Source organism: Sander vitreus, chromosome 22 (genome assembly GCF_031162955.1).
Source record: "Sander vitreus isolate 19-12246 chromosome 22, sanVit1, whole genome shotgun sequence".
Taxonomy (NCBI): Eukaryota; Metazoa; Chordata; class Actinopteri; order Perciformes; family Percidae; genus Sander; species Sander vitreus.
In genome coordinates this window covers 1,191,732-1,212,045 of record NC_135876.1, presented here as the reverse complement: position 1 = coordinate 1,212,045, position 20,314 = coordinate 1,191,732, and the positions used below count along the sequence as shown (strand labels likewise).

Here is a 20,314-nt window from a genome sequence, read left to right as displayed (position 1 = left end):
AGATCCCTTTCTCGTCATAACTTTCACTCTGAAAGCATCAGCCTGATACAGTATGTCACCGTCTCCTCAGCTAATAATTGTCCGACTGTGAAGCAGGCCTGCTGCAGGGCTGTTGAACACAGCTTTTCTTTGTGACTGCATGTGTCTCCAGGGGTGTACCGAGCGTTTTGTGAGCACTCCTGAGGAGGTCATGGATGCCATAGACGAGGGCAAAAACAACAGGCATGTGGCTGTCACAAGTGAGTTGGTACACTGAGAGCCTTTAGGGGCTGCGGCCTCTCATGGGTTCAACCTCGCCGAGTCTCCTGACTGCAGCGAGACTCTCATCCGCCAAGACGCTGCCTGTGCCTCACACATAATGAGACAGAAAAGTTCAAATAGGCGTGGTTTGTAAAACACACAGTTAGAGCTGTAACAATTCCAAATTTTGCTGTACACTTAATTGTCTCAGAAATAATTGTGATTAATAATATAATTGTCTCAGTCAAATTTAAAAACATTTATTTATTTATTATTTTTGTTTAAGTTCTGAATGAATCCCAGCATATGTCATTTGGTTATATATCACACACGTCTTATGACCCAGATAATGTAATAACACAAATACACAGCCCATGAAGTAAACAACGCCCCTTTATTGCTATACCATTTTTTTTCTTACTGCATCACCCCCCCCCTGTCATTTTTGTTGCTATGAACTTGTATAGGGTCAAGTGCCAACAACTAATAATTAAAATAATAACATTATATTGTCCGTGGCCAGTTCAGCTCAGTGGGTAGAGCAGGCGCACATAGCATATACTGAGAGGTTTATGCCTTGACGCAGAGGTCCACGGTTCGAGTCTTCCCCACCTCTCTCTCCCCTTACTCACCTAGCTGTCCTGTCAAATTAAAAGCGGAAAAGCCCCAAAAAATGATCTAAAATATATATATATATATATAGTCTGACCAATACTCACTTATCTAACTACAATTTGGCATATCTAAACACAATCAACAATTACCAGTCATATCTTAGCACCTTAGCTAATGTTAGCAATTCATTGCGGTTAGACAAAGAAATCGCGATTATGTAGAAATATTGACAATTAGACAATTATGTAATAATTGTTACAGGCCTAATGACACAATGTGAGATCATATGTTTTGGCCTAAACTGTAGTTATACTGATTTTAATTTTACTCTTTGGTGCATCTTCTGATAATCTTTGATTTCACATGACTCTTTTTTGCATCTAATATTTTCTAAAATGAAAAGTTTAGTTATCTAAACATCAGACTGTCACTGCATGGATACAATAGTAAAAAGTGTTAGGTACCTTTGGCCAATAAAATAAGTGAAGTGTTGTTTTTGAAACAGCTACTCATTATAAGCCCTATTTATTTTTCATGAACTATGTGTTCCCACACCAGTAAATACTCTGTGGAGACAGTAGACAATGACATGCACATAATATTCCGGTTTTTACCCTCATTCTGAAAAAGACGATATTCTGACTAAGCTGTTTACATGGGTAATGAAAGTGAGTACTCCATTAATATTCCCGTTTACATGTAGCCGTGCAAACTATGATTTTTTCAAAGTGTTCCAGCGGTGGAGGACTTGTTGGACCGTGTGAACACAGCGTCCCTCTTTCATTCCTTCAACCAGCTTCTAGAAAAGGTCAACGTAGCGATGTGTGCTCATATCCAAAAACCTGTTGATATCCAAGTCTTTGATGATGTTTAAAAGTAGCTGTGTTTCTCCTTCTTATCGGGTCAGCAGCCTGGCAAACTGTTGGCTGGTTGGTTTGTGTACAGAAACCATAGCAACGCACAGAGCTGACCATAAGTCATAAACGGGCAGGAGGTCGTAAACTGCAGTGAAAACCCTGATTGAGACGCATATTCTGAATACTCTGTATACATGTCCAAAGACATATCACCCATGTCTTAATCAGAAAATGCTATGTTCAGAAAAAGGCCTTATTCGGAATATCCTACCGGAATATGCTGTTTACATGACCTGTATCAAATTCAGAATATTGTTATATTCGGAATAATAGTGGAATATTGGTGTGCATGTAAAGGTACTGAGTGTCCTTGCTCTGCTAATCTTCAGTTTAAGTCCAGATCGCGGGTATAATTGGCCCCTCGCAAGTTGCAACATCAATGGAATAAGAGGAAACCAGGAAATCAGTAATTACAGTTCTTCACGATCGCTATGACAGTTTTTTCAATACTTTTAACAACTTTCCTAAACTCTTAACGCACCAACACACGATTGGCAAAACAGTTCATTTCATGCTCAAAATCACACATTGTAAACTAAACTCCAACACTGATTTTCAAAATACAATAATACACTAACACAATACACTGTGTCTACCAAAACAATGCAATCATGTGTCTAAGTCAAATAATTCTTCCAAAACACTGACACATGTTCTCTCCCAACAGGAACATTTAGTCAATCATAGAACAATATCATACAGAACACTAACATCAGATGGAATTACAGAAACAGCATTATTTTATATGTGTCAGGTCTGCTCTTATACAACAGACAATAGTATATTGTATTGATCATAGATTGTGTTTTGGACTGCAGTTTCTCTTGAAGCCTCTCTACATTTTTGTTTTGTTGGGTTTAGTAAATGCATGCATATTTTTTTTCTTCTTTTTTTTTTAAAGATTATTTTTTGGGCTTTTCTGCCTTTATTTGACAGGACAGCTAGGTGAGAAAGGGGAGGGGGGGGGAAGACATGCAGGAAATAGTCACAAGTCGGATTTGCGTCGAGGCATAAACCTCCCAGTATATGTGCGCCTGCTCTACCCACTGAGCCAACCCAGCCACCTTTTGTTTCTTTTGCTGCAGAGATTCAGTACAAAAAATGAATGACCCATCTCAGAGTAGCTTTATAGAATGTACGGTTTATGAAAAAAAGGAGACAGAGACAGAATTGTCCTGGTACTCCTCTTCCTCTCCCTCGTGAAGGAATCAGCTGTGATTGATCTGTTTGCATAACTTCAATCAGCTGTTTCTTAATAAATGCATGTATAAAATGCAGGGGATATGTTTGTGTTTCAATTTACAATATGAACAGCTGTTCACTTTGACTTTAGCCTATAAGTGAGGTTAAGAACATGTTATCTGTTCTGACTTACAGAGTGAAAGCATTTGTAAATTGGTCAGTAAAGATCCATTGTTCTGGTCTTGGTGGAGCTTGTGTGTAAAAGAAGTTCAAGCATTTAAAATGTGTGTTAACTGTATGCATTTAGTGTCAAAGCAACAAGAAATGTGTTCATTGTATGTGTACACAGACGGATGTTGTGCTAACTGTGTTAAGAGTTTAAGAAAGTTGTTAAAAGTATTGAAAAAAGTGCCATAGCGATCGTAAAAAAACTGTAAAATGAAGACGCTATGAAATGTTATTTCCGCTATTTACCCATAATTCTGTTAGCTTTAGCTGAGTTGTCTACAGTAGCCTATAACCTAAATATTGAAGGAGTGAACCCTATGGGGTACTCCCCTGATTTAGTATTTCACCTCCGTAAAGTTTGTCTTGTGAGAGACGGATTTAAAAAAAAGAAAAGCATTGAGGCAGTACAGGTCCAGATATCCTACTTTTAGTCCCTAAATCCTACCTTTCCCCCAGTTCACCTGGATAGCATTATCACTAGACCTTCCCACCCCCATGTCTTCCAAATTCCACACCTTTCAACCTGTTTCCCGCGCAAACTATTTTTTGTAAATCAATTTCTTGATTCTAGTGCGGTGACCCACCTTATTCTTTTTTTTTCTTTATAGAAACACTAATTGGCAAGATGGCCAGATTTTCCACATAGTAAAAAGAAAAGGTTGTAGGACTCAGTTATACACAGAAATGATTTGATTAGCTGGTATTTCTTTTTGAAGCGCAGCAATCAGATTGCATGTTAATGTGGCTTGGAGAGTTTAATTAGGTAGACTGAAACATCTGTTAGAACCCTTACAAATCATTTGTTTTATTTTACTCATAGCATACTAAATATTATTATTAATAATATTCTTACTAATACTATTATAAATAATTATAAATTATTGTTATTATTCATAGATAATACTAATAATGCAGTGTGTGTGTGTGTGTGTGTGTGTGTGTGTGTGTGTGTGTGTGTGTGTGTGTGTCGTGTCAGACATGAACGAGCACAGTTCCAGGAGTCACAGCATCTTCCTCATCAACATCAAGCAGGAAAACTCTCAGACTGGACAGAAATTCACCGGCAAGCTCTACCTCGTCGATCTGGCTGGTAGTGAGAAAGTACGTTTCCATCCTGCCCTTGTCCTCCATCCTGCCCTTGTCCTCCATCCTTCCCTTGTCCTCCATCCTGCCCTTGTTCTCCATCCTGCCCTTGTTCTCCACCTCCCTCCGTCTCCTCTTTGCCTCTGTGGCTTTCCAGTTTCTGCATCTGCATTTATCTCTATTCATTTTGTTTCTAAACCGTATAGGTCCCATATTGTAAAAAGTGAGGTTTGTAAATGGACTGCATTCAAAATGTCATTTATTAAATGTATTTGTGTCAAAATGACATATACACATCTGTTCCTATTCTATTTTGAATGGAAAAGCTTCCAACACGCTTGCGTGTTGCGTGAAAAATAAGCCTTGGTTCTATTTCTAGCATGCACCTGTTTTTGGCACGGCTCGAGCCGCGCCTGAGACGTGCGTGTCACGCAGGCAGTGTGCAAGCTCTAACCTGTTAACATGGGAGCCGAAATAAAAATGGACACGCCACGCAGCTGACACGCTCACATCACACAGGCAGTGTGTAAGCCGGCCTGACTTGAATCGCTGCGATTGCTCGCGGGGTCCACACCGCCTCCGCGCAGTGGAGAATAGGGGTTATGCTTTTAGTTGTGCAGAGTAATCCTGTCAAATAATGTTGGTGTTTCTAATGCTACTCTTCATTGTGTGTTTCCCAGGTGGGTAAAACGGGAGCGGAGGGCACAGTGCTTGATGAAGCCAAGATGATCAACAAGTCCCTGTCTTCACTGGGAAATGTCATTTCAGCTCTGGCAGAGGGCTCGGTGAGGAAGGCAGCACAGTTTGGTTTTCAAGGGGATTTGGTCCTATTGGTGCTAATAAATGAACAATGTGTGTGTTAAAATGTGATTCAAAGTTTATGATAAGGATCCCTAGAATGAAGAATGATAATTTATTTTGAAATGTTCCATTTGATCAGGATCCCTCTAAACAAGAATGATGTAAACATTGTCTACATTTATTTTGAAATGTTCCAATGGCCATCAGCTGAGGTTCTTGTATATACACAGGGTTTTCCTGCATAGGGGAAGTTTTGCCGCCCCCCCAAAGAGTTTTTAGCCAGCGTCAGAGGAAAACCGTGGCAAAACGTTCTCTTTGGGTGTTAGAATCATTTCATTATCAAGAATAGACAGAGACCACTGAAGTTCATTTTACTTAACCCAACAAGGAGGCCTTCTCTGCCCTACAGAATAGTACAGACAATGACCGAACGAAAAGCTGTCTACAGCTGCTTTTTATAATAAATGTAATAAATCATGATACACAGTAGATGTCGTCAATTGTTATCTTGTCAGAGTCGATGACGTCTCCCCTATCTGGTCTGGGAGGGCATGTATGCCTTCAGGAACACACCGTGCTTTAGACAACAACACGCAATAGCTCCAGTTATCTTGTTTAGAGTATTCAGTATAATATTATTCTATGCAAACAGTTTAATAATAACAAGAGAGAAAGTATGTAAATCAAAATGTCCCTAACATTGGGAAAAAAGTTACTGTTATGCTATAGATACTAATCTAGTGAACTGGACTTTGTGGTCAAGTGTAGTCGGATGGGAAACCCCCCCCCACTGCATTTATTCCATTGTATTTTATATTTTGAATTGTTACCTGCCACCAGAATTTTGTGTTTTCTTTGACATTAATAAATAAGTTTTCACCATAGATTTGTGCCTGAAAATGTATCAAAATGCAGGAAATGAAGTATTTGATGCTCAAATTTCCCCCCCCCTTTATATGTGTGTCCCCAAAGGTCCATTGTGAGACAGGACAAACCATGATATATTTTAAACAATGAGTAATAATAATGTGCAATCTAAAAATGATGGCTTTGAAAATGACTCTTACAAACACAGTCTACCTAGAAATGTTAATGATGTCAGTAGGAACCCCATGTGTGTGCTGAGGATTCTAATGTGTGTCCTCTGTCAGAGCTATGTGCCGTACAGAGACAGTAAGATGACCAGGATCCTGCAGGACTCCCTGGGAGGGAACTGTCGGACCACCATGGTCATCTGCTGCTCCCCCTCCGCTTTTAACGACGCTGAGACCAGGTCCACACTGATGTTCGGACAGAGGTACACACACACACACACACACACACACACACACACACACACAAATGCACATACTGGGAGCCGATAAAATCTGTGAACCACACTGCATGGCAATCATGGGAATCACTTTCACGGAAGGTAACATGCAGACAATCCAGCAGATCGAGTCGATGCATCGCTACTTTTTTGGCAAAAGTGGTAAAGATTCTGTTGTACCTGTGGCCGGGTTGGTTCAGTGGTAGAGCAGGCGCACATATACTGAGAGGTTTATGCCTTGATGCAGAGGTCCAGGGTTTGAATCCGACCTGTGACGATTTCCTGCATGTCTTCGCCCTCTCTCTCCCCTTTATCACCTAGCTGTCCTGTCAAAAATTAAAGGCGGAAAAGCCAAAAAAAATGATCTTTAAAAAAAAGAAGATTCTGTTGTACCCAACAGCCCATTTGTGTTATAACCAGCCACTTATCACCCATTAAAAAGCAATTACAGTTGCGCTTTCATGTGGCTCTTTGTAGTTTGGCTTATTTGAAGCTCATGTACTTGCACTTACTTCTTGCTGTTCTTGCTGTTTGTACCTTTAAGGTTGAAAGCACTTAATGTGAAGTCACTTTGGATAAAAGCATCAGCTGAAATGACATGTAATGTAATGTAAAAATGTAATGATTTCACGCACTGTTGCTACCTATAATGCATATCCGACATTACTTTTCCATTGCAATGTTGACAATAAAAAATTAGGTTGAGGACAAAAAGTTTTGAAGGTAAAATTAAACATTTTCACAACAATTACCAGGAACATAGATAAAGACCTTGCCCACCGCTGCAGAGGTTTCCACAATTGGCCTGTTCACGTGTGAAGCCAGTGAGTGATCATGTTCTTGTTGCTACACAAGTGAGTACCAGGGATTAGTGATAGCACCTTCACAGAGGAGGATGACCAGCTCTGCTTTTAAAGACTAGCCAGGCATTCTGTTTCTCCCAGCTTCCTGTCTTGTTGTGCTAAGCTAAGCTAATGCACGGCTGACTGTAGCTTTCTATGTAGCATCCAGTCATAAGAGTGGTATCGATCTTCTAGGCAAGAAAGCAAATATTCCCAAAATGTCAAACTATTCTTTAAACCTTAATGATGAAAACGTCTCATTCCCATCTGTGTGCCAGGACCACAGTTGTTCTTATGTCAAACATTCACATTCTTGCAGTGGTGAAAGTATTCAGATCTTTCACTTTGTGTTGTTTCTGTTTACCACACCTACTGTCATAAAGATCTTTTCTTTACGGTGCTGTATTAGCCTCTGTATATTACTGAGTTAGTGTTACCGGGAGGTCATATAGTCACGATGAATATTTTGGTCAGACAGAAAATCCTTCATTTACAATAAGAGAATACGTAACAGAAGCATCGTTGTATTTCCAGTGTTGCTACGGTAACTTAGTCTACTTTGGATGAATCGTGAGATAAACCAGGTATCACTGTCACTGGGTCACCAGCCAAAGCATTAACAGATTGTTGTACCAACCAACGTAATAATAACTATATACTAATATAGCGCTTTTCATGAAACCCACGGACGCTTTACACAAGTACAGGGGGACAAGGGAAAAGAAAATAGTAGGGGAACACAAACACGGATTAAAAGGAATAACACGTCCACTCTAAATAGAGGGGGGACGTCATTTAATGTTGGCTACTGACGTACATCCACATCATGCAGACTAAAGTTATCTATCTAATAAAGCGAGATGTGTCTGTATGTATGTGTGTCCGTGTTTGGGGGCGTGTTTGGGCAGAAGGTAACCAGCACGTCACACACAGACGCCACATGCAGAACGCTTTACAACAGCGTTTGACTCTTTTCCTTCTTCCAACGTTACATGATTGCTAGATATACAAAACTAACTTTTCTTCACTTTCCTGGAGCACGAGCGGATAGCTGAAAGGAACATCGCAACTGTTGTGTGGAATAAGGTTGGCGAAAAAAAGGCCCTACGCTTTTCCGTGTCTATTTTTTCACTAAGAGGAAACTCAATAAAAAGCCATTTTGCCGACACTAAATATCAAACAAAAGCCAGACGCTATATCGTATTAAGTTGCTGTGAGCTGTACATTCACCACTTCTAAACAAACGGCAGAACATAACGTAATCTCGGAGATTATTCCTTCAGAGCGCTGTGCAATGCGAGAAAATCTCAGAGTTGAACCGGGCAGACGCATCAGTTTTCATCAGAGTCGCCCTGGGTCGGGTTAATTAAGTCTACTGCTGACTTATAACACTATTAACAGTACGGTCACATATTACATATCTGAGGGCCAATTCGGGGTGGGTTTTGAATCATTTACAATCCCGTAATTGTCTCCATCTGTTGAAAGGCCGACCGAGATTGACTCGCCCGTCGTCTTTCACTTTCCCTTTTAGCTTTTAGTTGTTCTTTGTTTAATTTCCTTCTTTCCTGTGATGGTCCTGCCCAGTATCAGCCATAACTACAGCAGATCACTTCTAAGATATAAAAATATAATTAGGCCTATGTAAAGAAATCTCCTGCTACCTTTTACCTGGCTGGATACACTAACACAGGCTTTTCTGGTGTTACCCTTCAGAATGTGTTGCTGTAGCTCCGTCTACCTGCCGTAAATCATTCTCTGACTTCACAGGAGAAATCAGACCTGGGCAGAGACATTAATAAAAACGATATAAAACTAGTGTTCTTTTCACTGTTAGTCTCGTTTGCTGTTACAGGTCATTTATGATCATCAGATGGAACATTACACAGTTTCAGAAACATGTAAAAGTACTCATACCACACTGTAAAAATACTCTGTTGCAAGTAAAAGTCATGCATTGAAAATATTACTTAAAGCTCCATTGTGTAATGTTTTGAGTTGATTCTTAGCAAAAACCCCTTTTGTTCTTTCACAAATATGTGCTCATTCATGTGTAATTACTTCCACCAACTAATCAAAGTATTCTCTAGAATCTGACATTCAGACTCATTCAGAATACATACAAGCGAGTCGCTCGAATGACGCCCGCCATGTTGTGCCTCCATCTTTAAAATACATTAGCCAAAGAGGGACATACCTCCGCATTTCGCGCTTTTATACTCAGTGGCACCGTGTAAATTCAAAGTTTTATAGTTGCTACTTGCTTGGCTAACTATAGCATGGTTGTGCATAACGCTAGAACGACGTCTAGGATACTTTTTCTCGCGTCAATGATGAAAAAGGATTGTTTACCTTGTAACATAGCTAAACGTAATCATATGTGTCGTGATTTCCGTGGCAGACAACTCACGTCATGTGCAGTTGTAACACAGACTAGCTACAGCTAGAACAGCTGCGTGTAAACGACGGAGATACTAAGAGCTCATTTCAGTTTCATTGACATAAATAGAAATAACAGAAATAAATGAAAAACACAAACCTTCGTTGCTTCTCTCCTACGCTGTAAACATTGCCTTACACTATTAATCTCGTACAATATACAGAATAACGATAGTACTGATACTTAACATTAGCTTGCATATGTTTGGGAACCTGATAGCTGATGTTAGCACTGACATGGTACCAAAATAATGAAAACGTAAAACTATTATTACACTGGAGGGAACACTCACGGACGAAGTCGTACTTCTTGGAATAATACGGCCACCGTAGGAGTTAGAATGTGCTCTGAATGGGAGGGGCTAGAAAGTAATATTCACTTGGTTGTCATGTACAATTTCACCGCTAGATGGGAGAAATTCTTACACAATGTAGCTTTAAATAAAAGTATGTAAGTATCATCAAGAAAATGTACTTAAAGTATTAAAAGTAAAAGTACTCAAAGCAGAACTCTCTCTGTAGAAAGTGTAAAGGATCCAACCAGTTGTGTGTTTAATGGTCTAATCATGTCAGCTGGACTGTAGGCCGTTATATTGTTGGCTAGTTTAGATAAGATAGACTTTATTAATCCCACACTGGGGAAACTCCTGTGCTACAGCAGCTCAAAAGAAAACAAATGTACACACATCATCAGAATAACACAAATACACATTAAATACACATAGGAGAAAAATATATGCAGAAACCACTGCATTCTTGTGATGGAATGCTTACACATAAAGTTGTTAAAAAAAAGAAAGCCATTCCTTTAACACCCTACTGGAAAATCTTGCTGGCAACTCCAAATGTATCAGAGAAAACACACGCTTTTAAATAAAAAACAATTTCCATTTGAGAGCCACAGGGGTTAGGGGATCCTATCTGTAACATCACTCAGGGGTGTGAATGAGCCTGGAAATGAGGGAAAAGAGACTGCAAAACGGCAGCCTTTTCAGTGTGTTCTGCGGTGAAAGCAGTCTCTAGGTGGCTGGGCTGGTGATGTTAGCTTCCTGTCTCACCAGGGCAAAGACCATCAAGAACACGGTGAGTCTGAATGTGGAGCTGACTGCAGAGCAGTGGAAGAAAAAGTGGGAGAAAGAGAAGGAGAAGAACAAGACGCTGAAAAACACCGTCACCTGGCTGGAGGCCGAGCTCAACCGCTGGAGGAGTGGTGAGGACTATCGTCCAATAACATCTCATCTTTTTATATATCGCCATAGTAGGGCTGAACGATTTAAATCTAATTGCGAATTTTCTGCCAGATATTGCGATTACGATTCAATTTGTCTTAATCTTAAAATCTTAAATCTTAAAGTTTAGCTAAAGTTCAATACTCACTGTGTATCAGATAAAACATGTCATGGAGCATTATAACATGAGACACCATCAAAACTACTCTACATTCTAATGCAAGGATGAGAACATAGATATGAATTGTCAGCAATAACTGTTTTTCTTTTAATAAGCATGGAACATTGAACAGTCAAACAGAACATTTATCACAAAAGCTAAAGTTATAATAATAGAAAACAATTCTAACGAAAAATATCAGTACTTTCTGTAAAGTGAAATGTCTGATCTGCCTCAGTTCAACAGCAGCATCTACATACTACACCTTCTACCATCATGTTCAATAAAGGAATACAAAATAAATGAAAAATCCACTGAAGATAGGACATTTCTATTAACAACCTGTGATATGTAACATTATATGCTGCATTATGACATTCAGACAAGGGCAGGTGAGCTTGAAGGGACTGTACACTTGATACCAATCCCAGAAGTGGAACGTCGTCCATATAGACTAGGTTTACGTTGGTCAAAAAGGGGTGACGGAGACCGGAGCTGATGTCCCTTTTGCTTCTGTCCTCTGCAGGAGAGAGTGTGCCAGTGGAGGATCAGTTTGATAAAGAAAAGGCCAAAGCAGAGGTCCAGGCCCTGGACAGTGCGCTCAGCAACGATAAGACAGCTCCCACACCTGCCCTCAGCACCCTCCCTGGAGTCAAACTCACAGATGCAGAAAAAGAGAAGTGTGTTGCAGAAATGGCCAAGCTTTACAAAGAGATGGATGACAAGGTGAGGAAAGTGTTGTAGGAAGTGTTCCTATGAACTCTAAAAAAGAAATATGGTCTCTCTTTTGCACATGCTTGTTGCATACTTGTATCATTGTAGTGACACACTGAAGTGTTCCTGCCTGTCGTGTGGTGTCATTGATCAATTCAGAGAAATGTTATTGATCTCAGGTGGTAACAACTAATCACACTGTGACCACCTGGAAACGTGACAGTGAGTCTTTCTGAATTGGACAATACAACAACGTCAAGTACAATAATGCATTATGGGTTAATAACAGAGCTCCTGAAGTATAAGATGTGACTTTACTGTAATGAATCTGTCACCACAATACCACATATAATAACATAAAGTTAAGTATGAACATCAATATATTGTGGTATTAGGCTGCACATGACATACGTCTATCCAGTGTATGTCCTGGTTTCTCAGTATGACTATAGGCTATATTGTAGGGACCAGTACAGGCAGATAAAAATGAATTCAAATAAATGGTTCTCAGTGGGATGTCAGTGGTATTAATGCAATGTCGTAGGTTTTGTTACAGCATTTGTGGGGACACACATAAAGCGGGTTGTCCGGGGGTCCTCCACCAGGAAATATTCTGATAAACCTTTCTGCACCAATTTATGGTTGAAATGTAACACTTTATTTATGTAAAGGAAAACACAAAATAATGCAGGCTCTCAGGCATTCTGTACTGCTTTCAAATATTGATTCATCTGTTTTCTCTTACATTTGGAGAATAAATAGTCATAATTAATTGAGAGTAAAGTCACAATATAAATAATGAAAATAGTTTATTACTATAAACAATGTAATGTTAAGATGTCATATTATGCATACCATTTTCTAATTTGTTATTTAAATGTTGCCATTATTGCTAGCATTAACTTCCTTTGGTCCTTCTTACATGAAGTATTTCTATTGGCCAGCAGATGGCGTGATTGGCTGCTGTTCAGTATTGCCTGTGGCTTTCGTGGAAATAAATGAATGCTATGTTATATTATATTTCTCCCCCCCCACCACCACCACCATCCTCCCCTTCCGCCAGGACGATGAGATCAACCAGCAGTCTCAAATGATGGAGTCGCTGAAGCAACAGATGTTGGACCAGGAGGAGGTGACACTACTCCCCCCTCCCTCTCCCTTCCCTTCCCCACTGCGTCTCAGCCCTCCAGCCGTTCCTGTTAGCACAAACCCAGTCTGACAGCTGATAGCAGGCCATTAGTAGCCCAGCAGGAGAGGTCAGACTGTAACTCACCACAGGAAAGCAACAGTGGATACTTACAGACTGAACACATACGGGTTTTTTAGCTACAGAAAAGTAGTACAGAATTAAGATAAGATAAGATTTTATTGTCCCGAGGGAAATTTGTTTTTGACAAACAAACAATATCTGATCTTTGACGGGGTCCTCAGAGTTACTGTGGGGGGCACCAAATAATTATTATTTAAAAAATAATATGTAATAATAAAAATGTCTTAACGTGAAATATTAATCAGACTATTTGTGAAAAAAACCCATTGATGATAGGCTACCTGGCCCGTAGCATGAATCCAACATATTATTAGCAAATAAAACTCCTACTGCCTATATGGGGGAAAAACATTAATGATAGTCTTACTGGCCTATAGGTAAGGTAGTCTCTAAGGTCGCCATACAGATCCAGTTCATCCTAAGGATTCACTGTGCCACATGTATGTTTAACATTAAAACATGATTTATAAAATCATGCCAACAATTATTATTTTAATAGCTTGGTATTCTATGCACTAAAAAGGTATGTATAAAGGTGCTTACAAACGCTCTTTCTGTTAAGGGGTCCTTGGCTTAAAATGAAGACCCCTGGTTTAAAGAATTACAGAAAAACACCATAGTATATACATACATACACACATAGTACACAGACACAGACTGTTGCATCACTCTGAGTGGACATGCTCATGTTGCATGCAGACTGCCACTAGCCAACATAATTGCACTCTGCCCGTTGTACAACACATCATAATAGTCGTCAGAATTTGTGCAGTAAGGGTAAGCCGCCTTATCAACATAAATCTTGGTAAAGAAATGTATTTTGTAGATCCTGTTATGAACGTGACTCCCATTTCACCTACCCCCCTTCCCTTCCTAGGCTGAGCATCAACTGTCAACTGAGCATCATTCTTCCCTCCCTATCCTCACCCGTAGCTCTTAGCATCCTCCCGACGGGACCACGACACCCTGCAGACGGAACTCAACCGGCTGCTGTCGGAGAACGAGGCCTCCAAGGAGGAGGTGAAGGAGGTGCTGCAGGCCCTGGAGGAGCTGGCGCTCAACTACGACCTCAAGAGTCAGGAAGTCGAGGACAAGGCGCAAGAGTTTGAGGCTCTCAGTGAGGAGCTGAACGAGAAATCGGTACTTTTTCATTTTTTACATCTGAATCCAGGGCTCCACACTGCCACCAATTGGTCGCATTTTGTGACCAATTTTTGAGACAGTGCGAGTACTTTTTACAACTAATCACACGTGCAACCTGCAAATTTGACATTTTTTATTTAATTTTTTTATTTCATGTTGAAAAACAAGGAGGGAGTGAGTCTGCCAGAGTTGACCAATATGTGTGTGGGGGGGGTCCGTGAGTCCATCCATCCATCCATCTTCATCCGCTTATCTGGGGTCGGGTCGCGGGGGTAGCAGCTCCAGCAGGGGACCCCAAACTTCCCTTTCCCGGGCCACATTAACCAGCTCCGACTGGGGGATCCCGAGGCGTTCCCAGGCCAGGTTAGAGATATAATCCCTCCACCTAGTCCTGGGTCTCCCCGAGGCCTCCTCCCAGCTGGACGTGCCTGGAACACCTCACTAGGGAGGCGCCCAGGGGGCATCCTTACCAGATGCCCGAACCACCTCAACTGGCTCCTTTCGACGCAAAGGAGCAGCGGCTCTACTCCGAGCTCCTCACGGATAACTGAGCTTCTCACCCTATCTCTAAGGGAGACGCCAGCTACCCTCCTGAGGAAACCCATTTCGGCCGCTTGTACCCTGGATCTTGTTCTTTCGGTCATGACCCAGCCTTCATGACCATAGGTGAGGGTAGGAACAAAAACTGACCGGTAGATTGAGAGCTTTGCCTTCTGGCTCAGCTCTCTTTTCGTCACAACGGTGCGATAAATTGAATGTAATACCGCACCTGCTGTGCCGATTCTCTGACCAATCTCCTGCTCCATTGTCCCCTCACTCGCGCTCGGCTGCGAACCGATCCAGTGAGTGCTGAAGGTCACAGGCCGATGATGCCATCAGGACCACATCATCTGCAAAAAGCAGCGATGAGATCCCCAGCCCACCGAACTGCAACCCCTCTCCACCCCGACTACGCCTCGATATCCTGTCCATAAATACTACAAACAGGATTGGTGACAAAGCGCAGCCCTGGCGGAGGCCAACTCTCCCCTGAAACGAGTCCGACTTGCTCTCGCTTTGGTCGTACAGACATTGGATGGCCCTGAGAAGGGACCCCCTCACCCCGTACTCCCGCAGCACCTCCCACAGTATCTCCCGGGGCACCCGGTCATACGCCTTCTCCAGATCCACAAAACACATGTAGACTGGTTGGGCATACTCCCAGGCTCCCTCCAGGATCCTTGCGAGAGTAAAGAGCTGGTCCGTTGTTCCACGACCAGGACGGAATCTGCATTGTTCCTCTTCAACCTGAGATTCGACTATCGACCGAACCCTCCTTTCCAGCACCTTGGAGTAGACTTTACCGGGGAGGCTGAGAAGTGTGATACCCCTGTAATTGGCACACACCCTCTGGTCCCCCTTTTTAAAAAGGGGAACCACCACCCCGGTCTGCCACTCCTTAGGCACCGTCCCAGACTTCCACGCAATGTTGAAGAGGCGTGTCAACCAAGACAACCCCTCCACACCCAGAGCTTTAAGCATTTCTGGACGGATCTCATCAATTCCTGGGGCTTTGCCACTGTGGAGTTGTTTAACTACCTCAGCAACCTCCACCAGGGAAATTGATGCCAATCCCCCCTCATCCTCCAGCTCTGCCTCTACCATAGAGGGCGTATAAGTCGGATTTAGGAGTTCCTCAAAGTGCTCCTTCCACCGCCCTATTACCTCCTCAGTTGAGGTCAACAGCGTCCCATCCTTACTGTACACAGCTTGGATGGTTCCCCTCTTCCCCCTCCTGAGGTGGCGAACGGTTTTCCAGAAGTACCTTGGTGCCGACCGAAAGTCCTTCTCCATGTCTTCTCCGAACTTCTCCCACACACGCTGCTTTGCCTCTTTCACGGCAGAGGCTGCAGCCCTTCGGGCCCTTCGGTACCTTGCAACTGCCTCCGGAGTCGTCTGGGATAACATGTCCCGGAAAGACTCCTTCTTCAGTCGGACGGCTTCCCTGACCACCGGTGTCCACCCCTTGAGGCACCTAAGACCCTAAGACCACAGCTCCTCACCACAGCTTCAGCAATGGAAACTTTGAACATTGTCCACTCGGGTTCAATGCCCTCAGCCTCCACAGGGATGCACGAAAAGCTCCGCCGGAGGTGTGAGTTGAAAGTCTGTCGGACAGGGGCCTCCTCCAGACGTTCCCAATTTCCCCGCACTACCCGTTTGGGCTTACCAGGTCTGTCCAGAGTCTTCCCCCACCCCCTGACCCAACTCACCACCAGATGGTGATCGGTTGACAGCTCTGCCCCTCTCTTCACCCGAGTGTCCAAAACATACTGCCTCAGATCAGATGAAACGATTATAAAATCGATCATTGACCTTTGGCCTAGGGTGCTCTGGTACCAAGTACACTTATGAGCATCCCTATGTTCAAACATGGTGTTCGTTATAGACAATCCATGACTAGCACAGAAGTCCAACAACAAACAACCACTCTGGTTTAGATCAGGGAGGCCGTTCCTCCCAATCACGCCTCTCCATGTGTCTCCATCATTACCCACGTGCGCGTTGAAGTCCCCCAGCAGAACTATGGAGTCCCCGACTGGAGCCCCATGCAGGACTCCACTCAAGGCCTCCAAGAAGGCCGAATACTCCGAACTCTTGTTTGGTGCATATGCACAAACAACAGTCAGAGTTTTCCCCCCCACAACCCGCAGGCGTAGGGAGGCAACCCTCTCGTCCACCGGGTTAAACTCCAACGTAGCGGCGCTCAGCCGGGGGCTTGTGAGTATCCCCACACCCGCCCGGCATCTCACACCCTGGGCAACTCCGGAGAAGAAAAGAGTCCAACCCCTATCCAGGAGTATGGTTCCAGAACCAAGACTGTGCGTAGAGGTAAGCCCCACCAGATCTAGCCGGTAGCGCTCCACCTCCCGCACAAGTTCCGGCTCCTTCCCCCACAGAGAGGTGACATTCCACGTCCCCAGAGCCAGCCTCTGCTGCCCGGGTCTGGTCCGTCGAGGCCCCTGACCTTCACTGCCACCCATGTGGCAGCGCACCCGACCCCAGCGGTTCCTCCCACAGGTGGTGGGCCCATGGGATGGGGTCCGTGAGTGATAAGTCAAATGTGTGGGTAAAATGATCTACACTGGGGCTGCACAATATGTTGAAAATATGCGATAACGTTGTTGAATATTGCGATAGTGACAATACTTGCGATAAATAAACAGATATTAAAATGTACTCAGTTGTGTCTTTCTGCTGCTTTCAGTATTCTGCTAAAATACAACAAATTGCTCGTTACATTTAAAACAAACAAAAGGAAATAATTTCCAACATTTAATTTAACAAATTGAAACTGAACATAAAAAGGCACCACTAAAAAAATAAATGACATTACATTTTAAAGGGCAGTTTTCTGCTGATATTTTCTTTCAACCAACACAAAAAATCGCAGTGTCTTTTTGCAGCCTTTCGAGATATGTCCATTGTGCAAGTTGATATTGCGATGATGATTAAAGGAAACCGATATATTGTGCAGCCCTAATCTACACCCGCTTCCTCGGCGTCGCACTCATCGTCCGTAAAAGTCAACCGTGGCGAAACGAACCGCTGAGCGTTTTTTCCATCCACGGCTGCTCCTGTACCAGAGCCAGGCCCTTCACAGCAGCAATTCAATTCAATTTTATTTATTTATAGTATCAAATCATAACAAGAGTTATCTCGAGACACTTTACAGATAGAGTAGGTCTAGACCACGCTCTATAAGCAGAGTTTGAGTCAGAAAAGCTTGTGGCGAAAAAGGCAAGAACGCACTGTTTCCGGCAGTTGCAGTTTCTGTATTTATTACCAAAGCATTTATCAGGAATACAGTTACAATGGGGTAAATGTGAGAAATTGCGGTGCACGTCGTTTTAAGGTGTGCGCCCTTTAATTCTCTGCCTGTGCCCCTAAAATGTTCAGTTATGGGCTTCAGTGCTCCTAGTAGAAAACGTAAGTCTGGAGCCCTGGAATCCATTGGAAAGCATAGCACCGATTACACAGGATCAGCATGTCAGGTGTGTATTAATTGATGTTACCATACCCACCAGAGCTCCTTGGCCTCCATTGACTCTGAGCTCCAGAAGCTCAAGGAGATGACCAACCATCAGAGGAAGAGGTTCACTGAGATGATGTCATCACTACTCAAAGACCTGGCCGAGATCGGCATCGCCGTGGGGAGCAACGACATTAAGGTTACCAGCTGCACTTTCAAATTCAGAAATATACTGGAAACTAAGAGTCATTTCACACGTTGGCATAGCAACCCTGGCCGGAAAGAATGATTTTTGTGACATTACCATAGCAGCTGAAACATCCACTGTCTGCCTTGGTCCACATGTAAGGCAGACAGTGGATGGATCATTTTCAATCCATTCCTCATCACCAATTATCCAGGCAATAATAATAATAATAATAATAATAATAATAGGAACAGGAATTGTGTAGGGCTGCAGCAAACATTTATGTCTGTTGTCAGTTAATCTGTCATTTAGGTCATTATCGCCTGGAGGGGATCATGCATTCGGTCGTGTGTGTGTGTGTGCGTGCATGACAGATTTCCCACCGTGGTCAGAAAGAACAGGGGAGACACTTTTTTTCTCTCACTACGACTCTAGAGTCGGTACTCGCTCAGGAGCTAATCGCCGTCACTCTCTCACTCACTCACACACACACACACACACACACACACGTATGCCAACCCTGCTATTCTCTTAAAGAGATCAACGCACACACCAACGCACAAGTATAAACTTACTTACCATTTACGTAGGCTAAGGAGAAAGCTCTGCGTGGAGCCTCTGCAGGACTAAATCACACTTCAGGGAGCCAGGTGCGACCATTGAGTGAGATTCAACTCTTCTTTGTTTTGGGAGGGGAGAGGGAGACGTACCTGGCAGAGATCTACTCCCTACTGAGTGCAGTTTTTTTATGTTTAGTACATTCATTTAGTTTACAAAATGACAGAAGTTGTGGAAAATTTCCCTTTACAATTTTCTTACGGTGCCTTTGTTAATCTTTTTGTCAGACTCCAAAAATATTCAGTTTATTATCAAAATAAACAAGAAAAAGCAGCAAATCCTGGTGATGTCTTGCATTTTTGCCAGAAATGACAAAATAGTTGCCAATACATTTTCTGTTGATGAACTAATGAACTAGTTGATTTCAGCCCCATGATTACTGATGGTTATTGTAGTTTTCTATAAGATATCAGTAAATTGTGAATTCCCCCAAGCTATTGAGCTGACAAAGATATGAAACAGAGAAAAGCAGCAAATTGTCACAAGAAACAGAAAAGTCACAGGAAAGCTGCATTCAGCATTTCTGCTCGATAAATGACAGACAGGCGATTATTGAAATTGTTGTCCACAAACTTACTAACAGATTGATGTTTATGTTGTATGATCATACAACTGTAGAGTGAGTCTCCTCTCAACAGTAAGCCCGTCTGCTGTATAGTGTTATTATGAACAAGTGAGTATAATGACACTAGTTTAGAGTTCTGTGTTCAGCAACAGTTTTTCCGACAGTTTCATTTTGCACAGGTTTCAGTGTATTCCCAGCTGTAGGGTTTTTAAGAGAGTTAGAATCTATTTTAAACTCCGTGCCTCAGCAGAAGGGATAGGCCAAGTATCTCTCGTGGAAACATACAGTACCGCTAGTTTAAAAATGGCAATTGCCAACAGCAGAGATCTTCAACAGGGGGTCTGGGACCACTCAGAGTTGCTGCAGGGGGGCCACCAAATTACTGATTGATGGTTAAAAAAAATAAATAAATAAATAAATCAGAAAATATACATTAACGTGAATCCAACATATTATTAGTAAAGATAAATCTTTTTTTTAATGTACACAGCATTGATTGATGACTGGCCTATATATAAGGTAGCCATTAGGTAGCCATCCACAGATACAGTTAGGTCACTGTGCCACATTTCAACATTAAAACATGATGTATAAATATATGAACATGCCAACAATTTTATTTTAAAAGCTTAGTATTGTATAGGCTTTAGGCCGCCCTACACGTTATTGTAGGCCCAGTTTATTTTATACAATATATGTACTAGGGGGTCCCTGCTCCGTCTCTTTTTTAGCTAGGAGTCTTTTTTAGCCTAAAAAA

The 20,314-nt window shown here is 42.3% G+C and overlaps 1 protein-coding gene across 1 annotated transcript in view; it reads left to right on the top strand.

Moving 5' to 3' along the window:
• Positions 1-20,314, top strand: part of LOC144537036 (kinesin-1 heavy chain-like) — a 41,567-nt gene that overhangs the window by 8,561 nt on the left and 12,692 nt on the right. The window contains exons 7-15 of the mRNA XM_078280448.1: positions 152-239; positions 4,159-4,283; positions 4,946-5,050; positions 6,218-6,363; positions 10,721-10,869; positions 11,575-11,774; positions 12,826-12,894; positions 13,966-14,172; positions 18,243-18,386. Of these exons, the coding sequence (XP_078136574.1) occupies positions 152-239; positions 4,159-4,283; positions 4,946-5,050; positions 6,218-6,363; positions 10,721-10,869; positions 11,575-11,774; positions 12,826-12,894; positions 13,966-14,172; positions 18,243-18,386 (1,233 nt within the window). The remainder of the gene's footprint in view (positions 1-151; positions 240-4,158; positions 4,284-4,945; positions 5,051-6,217; positions 6,364-10,720; positions 10,870-11,574; positions 11,775-12,825; positions 12,895-13,965; positions 14,173-18,242; positions 18,387-20,314) is intronic.